The sequence below is a fragment of the Neodiprion virginianus genome, chromosome 4 (assembly GCF_021901495.1).
Source record: "Neodiprion virginianus isolate iyNeoVirg1 chromosome 4, iyNeoVirg1.1, whole genome shotgun sequence".
Lineage (NCBI taxonomy): Eukaryota > Metazoa > Arthropoda > Insecta > Hymenoptera > Diprionidae > Neodiprion > Neodiprion virginianus.
This window is the reverse complement of record NC_060880.1, coordinates 28,864,247-28,886,844: the sequence shown is the minus strand read 5'-3', so window position 1 is coordinate 28,886,844 and position 22,598 is coordinate 28,864,247. Positions and strand designations below refer to the sequence as shown.

The window sequence follows — 22,598 nt, the reverse complement described above, 5'->3', positions numbered from 1 at the left end:
CCTGATATCCTTGCAACGCGAACTGCGTTGGAAAGAGCGTTTCGAACCTTAACATTCCCAATGTTTTTTTACTATGCACAACCCAACTTGGAGCAAAAATTAACCAAGTCAAGTAAGTTGTCTGCGGTAGAAAGTCTTCGTGTATACGCATACTTTACGATGGCTTCACGCTACCTCGTTACCCTCCCTTATTTAACGAAATCTCAAACGAAACAGTAACGAGTTGAGACAAGTTGGCGACGCCAATGACCCAGTACGCTATTCCAGCTCTTTTCGCATTTCAATCGAAAAACGTGACTTTGATGGCTCTCCTTTGATCTTGAAAATGCGGACCACGCGAATCAATTTATACTTGAAAATTTTGAATTGAATTGTCGAGTTGAAAATCAAATTTACAACGATTGCCGAAGAAAAGTATATTTCATAGATTATTTTGCCCACCCAAGCCAGACTTGATATCTAATGCAGTTGCAATTTTTCAAATTAATGAAATTCCGTACTGCGATTGTGAAAAAAAAATTCGATACCAACTTTTCTCCGGCAAATATATTTATACCATAGCATCGCCGCGACACGCCACCAAAAACAGTAATTATCAACAGCCGCCACTTCACAGCAGACAGAATTGAAATCGGTTCGCGTACTTGATGATACTCAAAGCGCGCTTTCACTAAAACACACCGTTGACCCGAAAATCACTCGAATTTGTTCGATTCCGAGATCCGACCGTGAGTTTTCACTCGAGACGTACAGCATTCACACTCGGTAGGTTGTTTATATAATAACGTACAATGTACATAAGAATTCTGTGCGTGGATGACAAAAAATTCCGTACCCATCGTGTTTGACAATTTTTTTACCAAATTTCCTTTTTTCTCTCTTTGAGTGCCCCGTTTTTAGTGGCTTGCATTACCAGCGTGAGAGGGGACATAGGGTAAATATTTTGAGCCGGTGTTTGAATAAATAGGACTGAATGGACGGCTCGGCTCACACATAGCAGGGTTGATAGTGGGCCCGGGGCCCGCTACTGGTTCGGCTACCGGCTTGGGGACATTGGGTATAGGTATACCTGAAGAGGACAGGTTTTTTTTTCCCCCGGTCCAACAATGAAGTGCGGGTCTCCTGCGCTTCGACGAGAGCCAGGCTCGTTTTATTTGTTCACCTCGTCACATCTGCGTGCGTCAATCGGAGGGACTGGCACTACTTCCTTTCTCCGGGTACAAACGCAATAATCAAACCTCTCGGATCTGGACGTATCCTCCTTACACATCCATCCCGACATCCCTCGTCCCTTTTATCAAGGATTCAAAGAAAGCAGGACGACACGACCGCGGAGGGAGAAAAACGGTGAAGGAGAGAGGAAAAAAAATAATGTCCCCCAACCGCGAATGCACGTTGCCATTAATTTCTGCCACTCTTCAAGCCCGACTCGTTTCTCCGGCTCGCACACAATTGCACTGGGACAAATAGTTCTCTGCAATGGGCGACGTTCTGTTCGCTTTAAAACGCTCTATAGTAGAGCTAAAATATTTCAATTCAATTCCAGTTTACGATATGACCACGATTTTTTTACACGGAGAGACTTTTGGTATCAATGTTTGATTTATTGCTTCTTCATAGTGACGATAGAATTTATAAAATTATGGATAACGAACTGTAATAGTCATTCCTACAATAATAGGAGATCATAGTATTTCTATATGATTTGTTATTATCTCGACGAACCAGAGTTAGTACAACAATGTACATCTTGAAACGATACTATCCATTGGGAGAATTTGGAGTAAATACGTTATTGCTTCGGTTATTACTGCGAATATGAAAATTTTTCCGTTAATTGAAGTCTACGGAAAGGTAACGAGTACGTAGGTATTTGCAGTGGAAGAACTCCGCTTCTAGTCCTAAAAGTTATTCTCGCATTGTCTGTACGAGGGCTGGCGGTTCGCGAAAAGATTAATTATACTTCAAGTCTCGACTCTACAACAGGGCGAAAAGTTGAACCCTTCGTTGCGACGGGCATGCGCCTTGAACTTCGCGACTCCGATTGTTGTCCCACTTTCATAGGCAGGGTGGTTGCCTTATTCCAGAGCGAGTAGAAATCACCTGGTGAATTGGTAGTACGCTTTCGTCCCCCATCGCTGGCCCTTCACTTTTCGGAAAACGTAGTTGGGGCAAATTCTCAAACAAAGGAGAGCGTCGCTCGTTCTTGTTTTGCCCGTTTTGTTTCCAAAATGAGTAAAATTTTTTATTGAGATGTTCAAAAGTTGCACCTCGTCGAAATGAGGAATTAATTTATACCACGTTGTTTTTTTTTCCAGAGTCGGTAAAAAAGGTAAAGTAACTGTAACTCGACTCCTCTTTTTTTGTCACTTTAAATAAATGTATAAACTGTGCAATTAGCCTGGTATAATTGGAAATCCGAGCTTTTCCTCGGTTCCTTTTAAGTCGGGATGGACTTTCGTGCGCGTCCTCTGACTTTCGCTATATGATACCGATTAGCCCGGGGGTATAATAATCATCGGCATATTTGGCCGGTCGAAAACGTTAAGTACACAGCAGCTGTCGGGGTGCCAAATTGAAGAGAGATTCCGTGCTTGCGTAACGGAGATGACTGCAGACCGGCCAAGTTTCGGTGGCTGGACTTCTGAACCCTCATTTAGCCGGGCGGTGTCCCTTCACTAATTTTAATAGCCGACTTCCGTGACCAGCTCTAGGTCCAGTGCCTCTCAACCGGGCGCGCCGATCGCATCTCAGATTGCCGGCCGGTTGAATTTCAAAGGAATTCGAAATCGGCCGAGGCGCCCAGCCGGTGTATTCACGTGAAATTTGCAAACACGGATCAGCCGTCGCACCCGGTTAATTATCCCCCCGCAACTTTAAACAAATTCGATTCGCTGCGATTACAGTCTGCACACCTCGCTTTGCTGCGATAAGGCGGGACGCGCGCACATCGGCTCTATGGACTGACAGGCCTTTCCGCACGTACCGGACGAACGATAAGCGCCGACAGCGTGAATAGCCCTGGAGCATGGCTCACGTAGCTGCCCAAAACCAAAGTCACGCAAGCCGGTGGGTATCTACCTGGCGTCATTAGGACCGGGATGCGCATATGTCACGTAGCCACGCGCCATGCACGCAGAAGAAGAGCCGACCCAGCTCCTGGCCGCCTGTCCGTGTGCCGGTTGGAAACCCGGGATGGACCGGTGTGTAGGCACATCAGGGAATCTAGATTCCAGAGGCTAGACGACTAACTACCCACCGCGACTAAAGTTCGTTCGGTAAAAGCTACTGTCGCTGCCGCCGCCGCCGCCGCCGCCGCCGCTTGGCTATTCAATTTCCAGGCATTCACTGTGGGGCACAAAAAGAGGCTACCGTGTCACGAGCATATTGAATACCTTCTCGGCTGCTGCACGGCTATACAGACAACGGGCATTAAGAGTGCCGAGATTAAGAGAAATCATCCCAGTCAAATTGCTCGTTTCGTCCGTTTGGGTGGTCAAGTTCGATGGCCTGCAGCTTAAGACCCTTGGACGAAAAAAAAGTTCTTAAAAACTTGTCACGCATGGAGGAGCATCTTATTGATTACAGGTTGAAAAAATATCATTCGTATATTCTGGTCAGCGGCGGCTGATTGTATCTCATTTACACTCGAAATTCACTTCATTAAGAATTAGCGTCAGATCTTTTCAATCGACAAACTATTCGAATAACAAGAGATATGTAGGTACGTACATTCCTACTTTTATTTGACATCGGGATGCGGTAGTACATATCAATAGATCTTTTCCGTGGTAGAATTATTCAAAGCTTTTTGTGTCAGATCGGGAAAGCAAATTCACGTATCTTCAATATTCTTCCATAATTAATAAGTCAAGAGATGCCTGACGTACCAGGCACAAAATAATTGGTTCTATGCAACTCCGTGCCAAATTTTGGAATTAGGGTAATTCACTTTGATCATCGATTTTTAACCTTCGAAATTAATTTATTTACATGTATAACTTTTCCGCTCACGTGAACTACGAATATAACGGAGAAATATTATTTTTACGAGAGAAGCTGGTACGGAAATTTTTCATCTCTATATCCAATGACACGGCGTCTTCAGAATGCATTACGAGTATGTTTCCATTCCTCCTGGCTCGCCAATTCTATTACTTGGATTTATGCATTGGTCGCCGAAACTGCGTTCAATGGAAATAAATCCATAATATGGCACAGCCCGTAACAAAAGCAATTCATTGACAAATATTTCCATTCAGGGCTCACCGCATTCGCATGACAAATGGAGTTTTCGTGGTTCCATAACAATGGCTGCTACAAATTTTTGTCAATTCACATTTAAGCTAAAAATATGTTTCCATCATTCATGATTTCGTTATTCACATATCTATTAGGTGTGAAATTATACCCGTATATCTATGCGTCTCTCTTTTAGGACACGTGCTAGTTGTCTTCCCGTTGCCAAAATTCTTATTCGCAATTTCCGCCCCTCCGGCTCTCTGCAGTTAATTTGAGCGTGAACGTTTTCAAAACCACATCACCACAAGCTAAGAATTTACTCGCCGAATTTTCAGGTCCCTTCCGGTATTTTGTCATTTGTACCCTCCAATTTGCCATTCTCCGCAGCGGTTACACTTTTCAAATTACAGCACGACCCCGGCCTGCCGTAAGGCACCCCTCGACCCTCGCTGTCCTCGCGACAATTCTCGACCACGCATAACAATAAGATAACCTTCTCCTTCTCTATGCCGGAGAGGTTACTAATGCAAATGAAAATTGCGCCTTTGGCCAACCGCCGGACTGGGTTGCCAACACCAGGACCTATCTTTTTCACTTAGTTCAAGGCTTTTGGATCACAAATGGCCTGGAGCCGTTCGAAGCAGCTCCCACCGAGTCTGGCACAATTTTCAATGAATGCCCGGAGGTCGAGGGAACCAAAGAAAGCGGGGAGATCCTAGTGTATCAAGTAACAAAATCTTGAGCGTACATCCAACACCTGCTACCCGCCTGCCAACCCAACCACCCTTCGACCTGACTTTGAAAATGTTTCACACTACAGTGGCGACGGTAAGAAATTTGATATTTTTGGCACATGTCCTTAATTGGAAAGCGGAGCTAGCGTGGGAGCCGCGCTGAGTGACTGCCACACGATTTTTCCTCGCACGTTATCTCGTGTACTCACTCGTCAGAGTCTCTCGACAAATCAGTAATCGGGTTGAATGACGTCCGCTGATTGTCATCAAATTGACAATCGAACAAGAAATTGAATGAGGAAATTTCAAAGCCAAATGTTACACTGTGTGTGTTTTGCGATAATTCAATAGTAAACCAATATGATAACCAGTGTAGTCGATGAAACACTGGCGTATTGATATTTCAATGCTGATACCAACGATTCAAACTAAATATGCAACGATAAGTTCTTCACTTCCTATAACCGTAAAGATTAAAATTTTCGCTAGGCTGTATTTTTCATGGTATAACGACACTGGTCAACATACTCTTCCATTTTGTGTTACCGGAGACGATGTACCGACTGAAAATGGTAGTTCAATATCAATTCGCGTAAGGGACCCGTAGGTTCGTTCGAAACATCAAAGCCGTGGTTGGGTTGAAAAAAATAGTACACGAATATTCTCTATCTCGAAACCATGTACCGGCTGATTGAAGTACGTTGCGCGTTTTGAAACGGAATGTTAAATGGTATGAAATTTTGCGTTTCCCTCATTTTTAACTGCTCATCATGCTTATGGTTCTGCCTTTGTGCTTGGACTTAAGTTACGATCACAATCTGAAGTATAAACACGTACGATGATAGAGTTCTGGGTCATATGCACGAATATTTTCCTTCACGACCGGGACTTCAGCGGTTGGTCAAAGCATAACGGTATGCTATAACAACAATATTCCGCGTGTTCATCATTCCAGAAATGTCACCCTTCCGAATAACAGGGTCTTTGATCCCGGAAAATTTGAGTATTTTCCCAGCCGCGACGAGCGGATAACGATTTAATTTATGGATAGGCGAGAATCCAATCTGCGGTAGGCTGGGGAGAAGTATGAAGAAAATAATATCCGTGCAGAAATTTTGACATGGACAGAGGCTCGGGGATTCATTGTATTCAGCAGTTGCGACGTTTAAACGAACAATACGGTGAATCTGGTTCTCAGCAATGCCGGCACATCTACAAAGTCCGCAACACCGCCAAAGTTGGGGGTACGCGTGTGTTCAAAGCCTCGCCCAATATTCAGGCCTGAAAAGCCGGCCGTCCCGGAGGCTGCGTCACGGATGAAACTGGTCCACCTTGACATGCAGATTACCGCCGAGAGTTTATGAAAGCTAATAACCAGGGGATTGCGTTAGGCTCTGCGGGACGATCTCGACAATATTTTACACTGATTCTACAGTTGCGTCAGCGGTCAACAGATATAACCATAGATTTGGTAAAATTCTGCCTCTGCAGCTGCCACGATAATTACTTCGGGACACCTGCCCCTTTTGTAAGTTATTCGATGGTTATTGCTGACTGTGCAATCTTTGCCGGAATTGATTGTATTTGTCAACCCGCGGTCACCGCGCTCATTAATGCCAGTGACGTTAGAGAGGTTGTGGGATTATTTGAAGGTCACGTCACCCTGTTTTTTCATCTTTCTATTGTTAGTTAATCAATTTTATATGCTTCTTAGATTATTCTATGATTTAAAAATGATTTATCAATTTTTTGCGTAAAGGTGTACGAGAGTCATGTAGCATTAAAGCAAGCTTAATCAAGTCACTTCCAACTTCGTGATCAACGCGTTGAAAGTAACATTGCCATATCGCAATGGGATTCCATAAAATGTATGGTGTGATTTTCACGTCATCTAGATTGACAACCAAAATAAATCCAATTACATCGTTGATTACTGAAATTGATTGTGAGTTCGATGTGGGTCAGTTCAATGACTAGAAATTTATAGTTTCATGCATCCGATTTTAATCTTTTTGCAATACCCAAATCCGTTTGATGTAACATTCAAGGGTATTTTGTGTAGTCGTGTATTTAATACTTATACATTCGGCACTGAAGTTTTCACAAGCTGTGATAATATAAGCGTATCGGTTGATTAGTATCGAAGAGCACTAATCTTAAGAGTTATCAATTTGGTCATAATCATCACCATACTGAAACTCGAGCTGCATCGGTATAAATATCGTGTTTTGGTGAACCCGGATTAAGCCTAATCCACGTCTAGCGATGCCGTGCTTAGCGGCGTGTAAGCACGCCTTAATTGAGTATCTCGTAATTGTTGGGGATCAGTCGCTTTGCATAAGACGGTTCGAAAAGAGTACCGCAAATCGAATTATATTCAGGCAGAGCGATAATCGCTGTAGTCCTCCTTCGGAACAGACTTGGAGAAGCGCGTAGTTTTTTACGCTCGTGTCATCAGATAAAAGAAACCCGACATATATTCGCTGCGGAAGAAGTGACCGTGTGTATTTTATCTCTCAGTTTAGGATGGGCGTAGAGCCGGCTGGGCAGGGAAAATTGGGGGTCTAGGATTCCCGTACGAGCGCTTAGGATAACATATTCGACGCGTGGACCAGGAATACGAGAATGAGAGAAACGCGCGGAGAAAATACTCCGACAGCCGAGGCTTTCTTCTCTCTTTCTCTCCCTCTCTCCCGTGATATAAGTCATATTCTTCTGTTATCTCTCGATAATTTACTTCCCATATCTGTCCCATAACTCCGGCACCCTATATCCACCCCTTCTCACCCCTTCCTCCCCCACTCCTTTCTTCCAACGCCACCCCCGCTCTCTGTTTCCGCCCACATACGACATAAACAAACCCTTGGATTCTGGTCGAAACCCGGAGAGTCTGTGTATATAGAGTCTATATGTAGAAATCAAGATTCCCTTTCTCGCAGCCGCACTCCAGGCTCTTCACCCTTTCGCAAATTCAAAATCGAAGACGTATGATTCATCGAACGTTACATATATACGCACAACTTGCATCTGTACGTATAGTGTACTCGTAGTATTTTCCTTAAGCCCTACGCTGCACATCTTCTGTGTTAGAAACGGATATATGGACAAAATTCAAATTCAGAATCTGTACTCGTAAAGAATTACATGGACGTATATTCCTCGCTAATTCGTTTGGACGCAATGTTGTGTGACTCAATTGTTTTTACGTGATTTTAACCTATTTTATTTTAAACCCACTTTACGAAGTCCGAAGATAAGAAAAACAAGAACCGTTTGCTCTTTTCGAAAGGGTAAAACTTTCCTCAAATCCGAACCTGTCGCGGGGTGCGCAATGTAGGCATACTTAAGTTCGGTTGTTTTTTGATTTTCATAGATCATATGATATATCTTACAAGCTATAAAACCCTAGCACGGGACATTGACGTGAATAGAGGATGAATATCCCGACATGGTTTTATTGAGACCGCAGGGAAACCGCGCGCAAATTTTCAAAGGCGTCTGGATGCCCGTTGTCGGAATACAGACACATCTACACGTATTAGTTATACACTATGTACGTACATATATGTATATATGAGGCATTCCATACGATCTGTACCAACGTTGGACCCTCACTATTTTCGATATTGTTCGAAAATTTTTATTTGACTATGATTTCAGGAAATCAACACGACTCATGCCGTAATTTAAAAATGTGAAAAAATTCTCACAAATTCTGGAATGCCCTCTACATAGATTAGATGTAGATATAGATCATGTGTATAAGGAGAAAAGGGACCCGACATACACTGGCGCCGAACTTTTATAGGGCTCTATTTATAGTTTAGGTCAAGTTTGCGCTGACTACGGTGAATCCCCCATGCTGCTGCAGTATAGCGAGAACTAAACGACCCCACAAAACCAGCCAACCTCTATAACCGAGCGGGGGTGGAAGGCGGAAGACGGGGCGGCATACCGCCGTACAAGCGACGCGTAACCTATAGCACAGCCATCCATCACCGGTTGCCGCATTCTCATATCACGACCCCGTCCTAAACCTGTTATGGCGAAGGCTCCGCGGGTAGAATTCGAACTCTGATCGGTTATTCCGGCAGAATAGGTAAGTGACGAAAAAGTGTATACCGCGTGAGTTGAGTCAGGTTTTCCCTCGATCGCTGCTGGGAGGAGGAAGAATGAAAATGTAAAATGAAACGTGGGTAAATAACGGTAAATAAAATGTATGAAAAAAATGAGAATAACGAGATATTCGAGCGATGGAAAGTGCGCGAATGGTGCAGCGAAGCTGCGCTCGACGCTTCGCACAGACGAAAATGTGTACTTAATATGTAGGCCAAATCATGGTGATGCAAATAATAGTTCAACTCGAATCAAAATTAATGTAATGAAAGAAACTAGTGAATTAATAAACCACATCGCAGCGATCTGATCAATAAAGTGATGAAAAACAAAAAAAAAAAAGATCGAGGTTCCGTTCGCAATTTCAAAACTGCAATTTTGTAAATAAAAAAATACAAGAGAGCAACAGCAAGAGATTGGAAAATAATACAAGCGTAGAGAGAGGTACCATCAATTTAATTAAATCCGACCATTGAAAAGAAAGGCAGCGATTCCGTCGAACCGGGAATATTCGCACCACGCGTTTAACGCTCCTGTGCCTCTTCAGGCAGATTGCTTGCCGTGGTCGGGAACTGTTCCTGGATGTGCAGAACGGGAGGAACACTCTGGCCATATGGTTGACTGTCCCCAATTACTAGACGTAATTGTGTCCAACTGTCTACAGATGGATTCCATATGGACGTTTCGCGGTGTCAGTTCGTTCTGACTCGACCGTATGTAGCGATGGCCTCAGCACCCCGCGTTTCCGAACAAGGGAAGAGAGGAATGAGAGGGGGAAAAAAAAACTCGGAGCTCTGGAATTTCGTTTCGAAATGAATAAAATCCGTTTCACATTACCCTTTTTTCACGATCCAAAAACTCTTCGTTATGTAGATGAATTCACCCTTGCCTGTTATTTATTCAAAACATTATGACGCGCTGTGAACAATTTAGCTGAAATGTCTGCTTCAGTTGTCGAATTATGCGAATATTGTGTTCCGTGAATGATTTGTTCAAGCTGTGCTTGCTATCAATTTGATAGACTCTCGGGATATTGCTACTGCTAAATACTAAAAGGTAATAATCAGTTCCACACATTTATCCCTGCGGCAGGAATTGTTCCGCAGAGTATTTCCATTTTGTCTGTTTGCACAATTATTCAGGTATACATGACGGATATTCGGTGAGTGTTGAAAGAGTGATTTACGTTTCACTTTTGCTTCAGGAAATGCTACACAGCTCTCGGTGCGTATTATATTGTACCAATCAGTCTCATCTTGAATACTTTCCACTTTCTGCCCGCCCTACGAAATAGAGGGTTCCCCGCAGACACTGATGAAGCAGAGTGATAATGAAATCTGCAAAACCAGTAGAATTCACTCTTAAGAGTATCATCGAGAATGACGGTGAAATTTGCAAACCGAATGAAAACATCGATGAGACCATCTGGGACGTGTAAGACGGACTACATTGACATCAGACCGAGGGGCTGCTCACTTAGGTAATCATTGAACCATTTTACAAAAAATCAGATAGGCAATCGCTAGGAATCGCTGGAAATCTCATTGATTCAGGCGTTTCGAAAATCGCGAAATCACAAGAAATCGATTCCTTTCGGAAATCGATGAACCACGGAATAAGCGAGTGAGCAGCCCCTCGCATCAGACTATGAAAGTTTTCCGAGTATCTTTGGGTCTGATTCCGAATCCACGGGAAGATGCTATCAGGGAAAATCCTAAATTAGTCCCTAACATCGGTTGAAATTTTACTACAGAACACGTGTTCCTACAGCAATGCATCACCGATTGATTAGATCATCCAATCTCGCAGATCAAAGATACGCTCGCCCTGCGAGTAATTCGAGAGCCCGGAAGTGGACGCGAATGAGAAGTGTCTGCCGTATGCCACCGTGTCCGTCGACGAGTTGCGGAGCGTGAAAATATCCGATAGAGAAAGTAGGCCGGAGATGAGACATGACACTCTGTAAAAATCAATAAGTGGATGCTGTGGGTGCGATCAGGAGGGGCTCCTGCGGGAGGAAAGGGCGGGACGCGTTTGATTTAGGTGGCAGTCTGGGTGCGGGCCGTATTTCCCCATAATGCGGATTTCACGGGGAGCTGACTGCACATCCGTAACTGGCGCCGTCCGACCGAACGTACGCGTTCGCATTCGGACCGATACACATACTCGTCTCTTGCCGCCGCATGCGGTCCTTCTGGCCGCACGTTCGAGGCCGCGATCCCGGTGTTCTGCATGCGGGTACCAGCTCCGATAATATTTGCTTAATTGGCATTTCTAGTCTGGTTACACGATCAAAGCAGTCGTGAGGCCTTCGCAGGATCCGCCGACTGCCGTGGCAACAAACACTGATCATTTGCTGTGATGCAACCTATCCACGCTTTACGTGCAGGCGACATTGTTGGCCGCATGTTCGAATTTTGATATAATCCGGTTTGGAGTGTAAGCAACGACCGGGTTGACACAAATTCAATCGTTCGATATTTGGACTGTTCTCATAAAATCACTCGAGTTTAAACATCCTCGATTTAGTGACCGAAATACAAGTAGCCTAATCATTTGTTTGGAAGTCAAATGTATGATGGGAGCAAAAAATTTCCCGAGTAAATGAATGTTGACCGTACAGCAGAAAAAAATTTATTTTTAAACCTCTGGGTTGCCGGCGATTCTCCCTTTTTTGTTGTTGTTTTCATCATCCCTCCCGATCGAGCAAGAAGGCGGCCTCAATCTGTTGTAATTCAGGTGAAAAATGTTCGCCCATCAGGGCGGATGAATTGCGTTAGGTCCGGGATCTTGATGAGAAAAAATCTAGCAAGAAACGGGAATTTATCAGTCCATCGGGACATCGTTCATGCATTTTTCCCATGGCTCGACCAAGCCGCAGATCATTCGGTTAGCAAGCACCCGGGAATCCCGCGGTCCAGTCGCAGTGTCAATTACTTCGATCAAAAATCGCAATTAAATGCTTTCACCTGTAGGGTCAGAACCACCGGCCATAGCCAGCTCAATTATGAACGAGACACATCCCTCGCTGATAGATTGACAAACGATTAATGAACGCACCTTCATGTGCACGTTGACTCGTGTTTCAAATCGTGCACCAATAATTCTCTCGTCAGGTTCTATTTCAACCAATGGGATCAAGGGAGGAAGGAAAATCATCTCTTACAATTCAACAATTACAATTGCAGAAAAGTATACATGAGATAAAATCCGTGGATGGATCGTCGATTATTTTTCAACAAACTAATCTCCTTCCCGCATGTTCTGCACACCTGGATCGAACGCTGTCCGGCCAAACAGGAGTTCGAAGCCTGGCCGAGGATTTAATGATCGAAGCACAGCAGGTGCGCATTTGAGAGTCAAGATTTAGGAAGTGCGTTGAAAGTGATCGACGAGTAGTTTGGCTTTTCTCCCGCGGTGTGAAGAAGGTTCCGGTAGCTTATAAAAGTCTGCGTTGAACGCTAGCGTCCCTCGTTACTTGGACGAGATAATCTCGACACGCTGCTTCATAAATCGCCATTATCTAAATAAACGGTCCTATTACTTTAGGAGGCGATAAGCGCCCAGCAGGGACTCTGTCGAGCGATCATGCGTCATATTTCACGGATCCGTAGACACGTCCGATTTTGGTGCAGCTATACACGCCGGGGTCGTGATATGATCCACAAGATGGAAGTTGACGCATCTCTTCTTGTGGCTTTAAACTTGCGCTCCATCGTCGAGACTGGTTATTTATATATACGCCTTCATCGCGAAGTACGTGCGTATGAATCGAGTAGCGGTGTTAAACCAGTTATAAGTTGCATCTAGGTACACACCCATAGGTAGCGCATAATGCGGTTGGAAAGTCACCGCAACCGTCGACCGAAACTTTGATAATTATTAGAAATTGTATCGTATCGGGGAAAAGTTTTTATAAAAACAGAGCTACCCGCGGCCACAACGCCGGATACAACCTTTTTACCACGACCTGCAGGCTTCAGCGGCACGTCTGAGCGCAGGCCAAACCCGCGAGAGCGTTATGAACAAACTTTTATTTCTGTTCAGGCACGCGTGTTTCATATTAACGTTATTCCCCCCTATATTTTTTTCAACGTCCTTCGCCCTCTCCACGTTCCCCGCTCTCTTGGCCCTCGCTAACGTCGAAGCACGAGTCCCTCTTGCACGTTCTCTGCTTTTATTACTCCCACTGGTTATATAACGGTAACGTCTTCTATTCCTCTATCGGAAATTGTCCTCCCCCGTTCAAATTTGCCTGCAGGGGATTTTCTGGGCCTGTTTAAAATGATTGAATACAATGAAACGGAACAGTTTCAAATACGAGTGCTTTTCTTTATAGTTATTTCTCCTTACGCAGAGTTTTATCGCCACGTGGGCCTGAATACGTCGAGACGAATCCTTCGGAACGAGAAAACGATTTTTAAAACTCATCGCGTAAAGAAAATTCCGCAGATCCGAACGTTTCGTGCAGAGGAGCGCAGGTCTATGAGTTGGAAACTTATGTGAAAAACTGACGTCTGAACTTCGGTCATGATCCTATTAAACTGAGAATTCAGCTTTCTAAATTCACTTTGGAAAATCACCGATCGGTTGAGCCGTAGTCAGAGTTCGAGCCTTTGTCAAGAGACCCCGCTGCGTATGGACGGCTAACTATAAGCTCGTGAAAACGAGAATAGTAGATATTTCGTCCAATGGATACACGCTCAAGTTCCTAGTTGGTGACCATCTGTCCGTTGCGTTTATGCCGTTTACCCCTGGGTCAGAGTTCGCCGCAGGGGGTGCGAACCAGCCCTCGATAAAAACGGCGTTGATCCGAGCTTTTCTCTACTTCTAATCTAAGCTCCGTTGTATGTTGCCAGTGTGTTTTCTATTTCGACAATACCTTTGCAACTGGAGAACGATTAATTTCAATGAATAAAGTGTGTAACCAGAGGCCGCGTGGTGCGGTCTTTTTACTACCGGGACATTATCTCATTGACGGTATGATAAAATGGATCGCATAAAGCCCGTCACATTGTCGGTTCCATAATGTTATTTCATTTCGCTCATTTCAAAGTTACCGTTATAGTTATCGAGAGACATGCCGAAAAATACAACGCCGAATCCAGGCTAAGGTTTTTATTTTGAATAGGTGCGAGCAGAAAGTTTGCCGATGCTAATTGCTCGAATATAGATACAATCAAGAGAATGGACAATAATCGGGCATGAAGAGGCGTCAGTTGTTCAATAGATTAAATTCTCATCTCGTGACCAACTGAGCAGAACTGCTAGCTCAACTGATCTTTCTCGCCTTCGGATTCTGGCACCCGAACGAACTTTTCCCACCAAGAATTTTTCAACTTAAATCCTTCCGGCTTTATAGTCTGCGCAGATTTAGCAGGGTGAGAAAACAATTTTCAACTTATCTGTTGTAGATCTCTGATGGAGGTAACTTAAGTCAAAAGCCAAATCGTTAATGAAATCTTCATCCAGCCCTAACTGCAGATAATCAGGCCAATTATCACACAAATGATAATTAGCTCCACTTGATGGTTGGTTAATTTATTTCGGAAATCCGATCTCTGAAGCAAAGATTAAGGTGATGACGTAATTTGTCATATGAGAATACAATTGAAAAGGTATGTGTATACATTTCCAAATGAGCCAGGTCTTCTGTATCGTTAGTTCAGTGGAATAATTATAAGTGACTCAAGCGGGAACGCTCGAAAATAATTTGAAAAATATTATAACTCGCCGAATTCCACAGAAGCGAATTTATTCCAAAATATTCATAAAATAATACAGAGGCGGCGGCAGAAACGAGGCCGAGAGAATTGCGGCGTTTCGTGAGAGAGGGGCGTGAAGAGAGCAATGAGAAGCTGAGGTAATGGTGTTACAGTTGCTACGATAAATTTCAAAGTTAATTTTTGCAAGGTTCACCAGGAACGAGATTTCTCGACGGAATAATGGCTTTATTTGACTTCGACACAACGGTAGTTAGTCTCACCGGCGAAACAAATTTTATGCCCGAGGAATACTAAACGACCCATGATAAGCTCTCAGGTTTTGGCATTATTTTCACAATGATTAGCCGCGATGACGGAACAGAGCGTCGACTAAACCGGAGCATCATCATTTCGCATCACAACTTCCAAGAGTCATGCACGTCTCATAGGTCGACTCTTATCTTCGACAGACACGAGGACGCCACCATGTAAAGAAATATTCAGACTTTTCCGGTTTTTTTCCAACGATGAACTCTTTTTCAAAACTTTCACAAGCGATGTTCCGACTATTTTTCACCGTCGTTGAAACATCCACCAAAGGTACACAATGTGAATAAAAATTGTGTCGTATAAATATGTAACCGAAGAGCGTGCGAGACTTTGCCGCGTTTTATTCTCGCCTTTTTTTTTATTGTTTTTGTATCTTCGTGGTTTTATTTTTTCTCATTCGAGTATCGCTCCGTCGAAGAGAAAATCGTGGCAACACTGGAAAACTACCTCGGTAAATCAAGCGAGTACCGAGAAACGAGGCTACACGTTGGCAATAAAGAAAGTTGCAGATACTTTAAAGAGTTTATTGTATTTATTAGTCGTAATCTCATATACGTTTGCCAATTTGTCTCAAGAGCCTCATACCAGCCCTCTAACCCAAGGGATAAAAATAAACTTGCGATAGACCTCGAACCCCTTTGTTCGACAAGTCTGGCTCTCGCACATTCCGCTGGTTGGTGTCTTAACGCAATCTTTGTTGTCTCGGGTGCATTATGGGTCTTGGCTAATGCCGGGCGCGATTCTCTCCGAAGCTTATCCAGAATCCGGGCGAATCCACCCCAATCCAGAGTCGGTGAATGGATTTGTTTTTGGCGAGAGGAACGCAGTAAAAAGGCCAGCAACTTATTTAAGGAGGGACGCGTACGAAGTGTTTCGCTTCTTGCGCCCAATCTTATTTCTTTCCGCTCCCGATCGGCTTACGAGTATTTCTGATTCTTTCATTCGCTTCTGCTGGGCACCAGCCATCGCGTTGCTCTTCTTCAGAATTGTTTTCTTTTCTTTTCTTTTTCACCCTTGGCTTTTTATTTTCTATTCCAGTTTTTTTTTTTGCTTGTTTTGCTTTTTTTCCATCTTCAGCAGACAAAACCACACGCAACTTACCACTGCAGGCAATCGTCTGACAGATCGCGAAAATTCCCTGAGAGCTTACTATTAGCCACGCGGGATTCATGCTGGTGGCTGTGGAGATGCGTCGAAAGGAAAAGCGTTATTACGAGAAAGCTCTGCTTCATAATGGGTTGAGCGTTACGGAGCAAAAGCTTGCTGAAAAATAAAAGCGCTCCGGCTTAAGAAAATAAAGCTGGCCTATCCCGCTGAAAGAAACGTTGTTTTGGCCTGTGAGAAAATAAGTTCTTCATCTCAAGTATACCTTCATTTAATCATTGACGAAAATATTATCGTTCGTACGCCAAATTCCTCGATTCATAATTCCCATTTTATCTTGCTGGCAATATTCAACAAAGCTTTTACTAGCGGCGTTGGATACTGAAAATAGAAAAATTCGAATTGTAACACTGACTAATCGTAGTGATATTATTCATGTGGAACCTACACAGTCCGTGATTTATAAAGCCGCGTTATTTATCGTCAAGTCAACAGGCGCTTCAAGCATGCGATCGATCAATCTAATCAGCGTGTCGTACATTGTAAAGTAATTCGTCGATGCGTTCTCGCCCGGGCGCAAAGAATCGGTGCCTCCTTTGACGTCGGCGTTTATAGAAATAGAAATATCGTTTGCCGTAGACCGGGGACTTAAGTTTGTCGAAAAACAAAAAGGTCCCGGATATCATCCCTTCCCCCCGTTGCATCGTCAAGGAAAAAAAAAAAGGTGAAAATATTCCCCGGAAACGTTTTATTATTCAGTCAAGTTCTTAGCCGGATTCAGAGGTGGAGCCATCAACGCCGGGCTCCCTGTTTCTGGAGGAGACAGTTAGTACAATTTCCAGCCTTGGTAGATCTTTGTCTCTGGTGCTAAACTTGTGCCGCTGGCATTCTCCTGTCTCCTTCTTCCTCGTCTGACGACCGCGCAGCGCCTTGAGACTCGTCAAATTTGCATGCCAAGTTTTTCTCCGTGAAATTAGTCGAGTCAGGAGTCGGTTCGAAACGACGGTAGCGAAGACGCGCCACTCTTTCCAATTCCGAGGTGTAAACACTCGTCTAGCTGCCGCGTGCTTTTTAATAATTTTTTCTACAAAGATTCGACGCGGTCAGGCACTCGATGTGATTTGTAGATCAAGAACCGCCGAGAGTTTACTTTAATGGTACCATACCTAGTCCTGATACGACGATCACGTTCGGGTAAATGGAGGTTAGCCCGGTGAGTACAAGGCCGTTGACTCAGGTCGTAAAACCTGGATAAATTGCCTTATTTAACCACGTGATCCTTTGTAACTGTGCGACCCTTGTAAACCCGCGAAAGCCAGCCTAATAAGATATCATCTAACAAATTTCGCGGGGGAAAAAAATTTCTTCTTCATCTTTGGCAATGACTTCAAGTTAACGTATAACGAATTTTTACTACCTGCTACACGGCTACCTGACTCTACATACACTGCAAATCCCGTCGGAACTCACCGCCGACTATAATAATATTCTTCATCTTGTTCGTACTTTATTAGCCAACCGGGTGCAGTCAGCCGTTTTGGCCAAGATTTACAGTAATTATATGTACGCTGGCTATTCACCGCGGTTCTATTTGCTAGACTCGTAAGTCGCGTATATTCAGCATTGTATAATTTACCCACCTACGCGAACGAATAGAAGTGGGACGAATAGCTGCAGGTTGTTTCGTTCTCGTACTCAGGAACAAAGATCTCCCTGTTTGGATTTGCAACGTTAATTTGCAAGAACTATGTAATTGTGGTTTGCGAGAGTCATTTTGTAGTTTCGTCAACGATTGTTCGTGTCATTGTTATTCTCCCAGCTGCTTCGTGGCAAACGAGCGAATTACCGCCTAGACCACGTGGGTAGGTGATCGGATACCTTGAGCGATGGCGTATAGTTTGAAAACATGTTACAATGTGACTCACCTGCACTGAAACATCCGCTACGCCCACAGGTGATGCGGCGGCGGAGGGAGCGGCGGCGGAGGAAGTCCCCTGTCTAAGGTAACCAGTGAGGCGGGTGGATCAGGCATTGCGAATCTGAGCTTTTGCCAGAAGAGTTTCTCGCCCCAGGCGACGACCGTGTGGGAGGCAATTCGCTTCCGCAAATCCGAGTCGAGATCCTGGGGACTAACACCACCAACCAGTAGAAAGATAACGGAGCGTCCTTTGTCCCTGAGGATGCTTCTGAGCGCTGCTTTAAACTCAAATCTCGCCCATTCGCCATGGATGAAGTTTCTCGACAGAACGAGGATGGTTCGTCGCGAGGAGTCGGCCGCCTCGTTTACGGCATCGGCGACGCTCGAACCTGAGCCGAGGTCACGGTAGTGGAGACAAAGTCTGTAGGACATTTCGAGGCCGGGGGCAAGGGACCTCGATACGAACGCCTCGTCCTTCGCCGAGTACGAGATGTACGCGTCGAAGGGTCTGTCGCTCTCCTCGAAGGCGGCGGTCTTGTAGCAGGCTCTCAGGCCGCATCTGCCCGCAGCCCAGGCTCTGAGGGTCTGCCTGTGTCTCAGGGCTCCGCAGACGAGTCCGATCAGCGCGAAGAATAACGCCGCGGACGCCAGCAGAAGAGGAAGGTAGCCCTCGAGAGGGCGTGTCTCAATGGCGGGAGTAGCGCCGGACAACGCGGCGCAATTTATCACCGAAGAGTTTCCGTGAATACCAAGGGGCGACCCCAGCGCGCAAGAGACGCGGGCTAGATCGGTAATCTTGGCCTTATGAACGGAGACCCATTCCCTGAAGCGGCCTAAATACCCGCACTCGCAGCTCCAGGGATTATTAACGAGCCCGATGTCCACCAGGTAAGGGTTCTGGGCTAGCTGCCAGACTGCGAATGTCGTTAGCCGATTGTTCTCCAGCCGCAGAACCTCCAGTTCTCTCAGCGGGAGGAAAGTCCCGTTATCGATATGAACCAGGAGGTTGTTTTGTAAGTACAGTTCCTTGAGGCCGGCCAGAGCGGCCAGCTCCAATCCTCTCAGCGTGATTATCTTGTTATTTTCAAGATGAAGCACAACCAGCCGCTTCAGTCCGCTGAACGTGTGGTTGTGAATGGACACGATGTTGCTGTTATTGGCGTAGAGAACCTGCAAGTTCTTTCGTCCAATGAAGGCGTGCGACGTCAGCTCTCCGAACTCGTTGCCGTCCAAGTAGACCTCGGTAGCGTCCATGGGCAGACGCCCTGGCAAGTTGGTGTAGCCGGACCGCGAACAGTCGACGACGTTCGCCGACCACGATTGGTCGTGGTAGCAGGTACAATTCGTAGGACAAGTCATCTCGCAGTCGCAGGCGTCGAAGTCGCAGCAGTGGCAGAGAGCGAAACAGTGCGTTTTGTAGGTGCAGAGAAACTGAGACGGCGATGCTTCGAGAAGCGGTGCGAACGACTTTCGCCTATCGTAAGGAAGCCGGCAGTACACCGATGCCAAATCCATAACTTTCGGATGCTGGCGTAAAGTTAACGCGTTTATCCTCTGCAGCCACTCCATGGTGCAGTCACACTGGAAAGGATTTCCGCCGACGTAAAACTCTGGCAAAGCTCTATCGGGTGGCACCGGGGCGAGTTGCAGCGCCGACAGTTCCATGCTCACGATCTGGTTTGCATACAAATCGACCCTGGTGAGGTTCACCTTAGCCACGAACGTGTGCGGTTCGACACTGTGGATGAGATTGTCATTGAGGAAAAGTAGCTCTATAGATTCGGGCAAAGAATTGGCCGGAATCTTGGTTATTCGATTAAAGGATGCGTCCAGGGTTTGGATCCGGAGTCCCGGCGGGGCGACGCCCAGGTCGGAAATTTTGTTCTTGTGCATGTCGAGCCACTGCAACTCCCGCGGAAGCAGGGTGTAATCGAAGTGCTCGATTGCGTTGTCGGACATGTTCAGCCACAGCAGACCCGGAGCGTTCATGAATATACCGCTCATGTCCCGAATGAAGTTCGCGTCTAGACGAACAGCCTGAAGCGCTGGACTCTCCCCGAAAGCACCGCTCTCCACTCTCTCGATTTTATTCCTAGCGAGGTTCAATATTTGCAAGGCCGGCATCTCGGCGAAAGCTGCTTTCGTGACGTTCGCTATTTCGTTTCCAATTAATCTCAATCCGTACAAACTAGACATACCCTTAAACCCTGGATCAACCAGTCTCTTTATCTGATTTTCGCCCAGATCTATCGTTCGTAGCATCCGCATGTCCTTCAGAGCTGCCGGTATGCTGTCCAAGTTATTACCCGACAAATTTAGGTCGCGGAGACTGGAACAGTTTCGAAATGCGTCCGGATGTATCCCTTCGATGTGATTCGAGTCAAGAGCCAGCAAAGACAGCGCGAATAGTCCGTTCAATGAGTAGGCATCCAGGTAAGTCAGGCGATTATTTTTCAGCACGAGAGTGTGCAGGTTACTCATCGGCGAAAACGTGTCCGCAGGTATGGTTTCGAGCTTGTTATTTTGCAAATTCAAAATCTGGACGGTGTACAGATCCTTGAAGAGCGCCGGGTCCAGCGTGGCTATTTTGTTCCTCGACAAATCCAGCAGAACCAATCTAATCAGACCCGAAAACGTGGTCGAGCTGAACCAAGCACTGGTCAGTGAATTCCTGGACAAGTATAACGCGACGAGCTGTTTTAAGTCGGCAAACAAACCGGGCGCGAGAACACTCAGTGAATTATTCTGCAAGTGGATTTCCTTGATAGTGTTGGCCGTGTCTCTGAACAACTCGGCGGGCAGGGCGACAACCCTGTTGTCTGACAGATCAAATATCTCAAGGCTCCGAAGACCGAATAGCGCCTTGTCGTCGACCATATTGATCTCGTTCCTCGCGAGGCGCAATTCCTTCAACCGTCTCAGAGTGGAAAATCCTTTCGAGGGAAGCACGATGAGGTGGTTCGAGGAAACGTCAAGGATTTGAATGTCCAGGGAACACGAGGTCGAACTCGTCGGCGGTTCCTCGGAGTCGGCGACCAATGATTGCGGCTGGGGTTCGCTGGTCTCCCGAAAATTGAGCTCCGTGACATCCTGTAATCTGTTGCCAGACACATTCAAATATACCAACGCCGACAGGGGGCAAAACAGACGGTCCGGAAAGGACCATATGTTGTTTGAGGCTAGGTCCAATTTTTCTATATGAGGCGTGACGGCGAACGCGTCCGGGAATAGTTCCAAGCTAAAGGCAGGATAATCGTTGTTCCGCGTCCTGATGGCGAGGTTCCGCAAATTTCTCAGACCGTTAAGAGCGCCCGCGGGCCAGTTGGCAAGTTTGCATCCGTCCAAGTGAAGCTCGCGGAGTTTGTGAAGGTGGGCAAAGCTGTCCTCGCTAAGTGAGCTTTTCGTCTGAATACTGGTGTCGCATTCTATTTTCAGCACGGCGGTATGTTCGCTCGGAATCAGGCTAAAGTTCGTCGTGTCAAACTCACTGTTTATCGAGCGAAGCGAACAGGTCAGCGAAACTTCGTCCTCCGAATTATGCGAGTGCCATGCACAGTCCTCCGGCGCAGCATATCTAAGAGGCTCCGCGGCGGCCTCGCCGACGAACAACGCGAAGCACACGGCCGTGTTGTAGCTAACCAATATCCTGATCACCCAAAAAAGCATCATTTTCATCACAATTTCCCGCATTTCGAACACGAGTCGCGCACCGTGTCAGCCGGTGCTCGATTGTCTTCCGTTGATGAGAGCAAATCGAAACATACCTTTGAAAAAGGAAATTGGTTAAGAATCGCACTATCCTAAGCTTCGAATCCGGCCCGAGTAGTTCACTTCCGATTAGAAAATGCGTTCCGCGTCAATGCCAGAGTCGCTGCTGTAGATCTCGAAAGCAAAGAAGCCCGGTATGACCGAGTAATAGAAATAACGATCCGTATGCCACAAAACCGAACATTTTCTCTCAGCAGCGAATGTTATCCGTAGATAACGGATACCCGAATCAAGACTCGAAATCCTTGCCAACTTTCCCTGTACTCCGAAGATTCGAAGTCGACAGCATTAATCCCGTGATCTCGGGGCGAGTTCCCTCTCCTCTAAGCCTTCCAAAAACCAGGGTGGTTCAAAGTTGTCATTCGTCCTCGTCGGCCCTTCTCACCGCGGGCGATTCGGCAAATCTCCTCGACGAGGGTATTCTCATGATTCGCGAGGCACAGTCGCCCGATCATCAACTCCAGGCCGGCGCTAATCGCCGCGATAATTTATCATTCCCACAACCGACGGATCAGTGACACCTACGAGGTACGTCTGGCTCCATTAACATCTCGGCGAGGCTGTACTCTGACGACGCGACCGTTCATCCCGACGCGCGGCAGGAGACTGCTGGCTGTTCCAACTCTCCCGTCCGACCGGGTCGACGGTGCCGCCAGAACCACCAGAACCGCCAGAACTCTG

The 22,598-nt window shown here is 45.8% G+C and overlaps 1 protein-coding gene across 3 annotated transcripts in view; it reads right to left on the bottom strand.

Moving 5' to 3' along the window:
• Positions 1 to 22,598, bottom strand: part of LOC124302496 (toll-like receptor 6) — a 98,100-nt gene extending 75,502 nt beyond the window's left edge. For 2 of the 3 annotated variants that reach the window (XM_046758733.1, XM_046758730.1), the window contains exon 1: positions 18,157 to 22,597. In XM_046758733.1, coding sequence (XP_046614689.1) covers positions 18,174 to 21,839 — 3,666 coding nt within the window. In that variant the 5' untranslated portion in view covers positions 21,840 to 22,597 and the 3' untranslated portion in view covers positions 18,157 to 18,173. Of the gene's footprint in view, positions 1 to 16,538; positions 16,613 to 18,156 lie in introns of those variants that run through there. The other variant, XM_046758734.1, reaches the window with a different exon arrangement.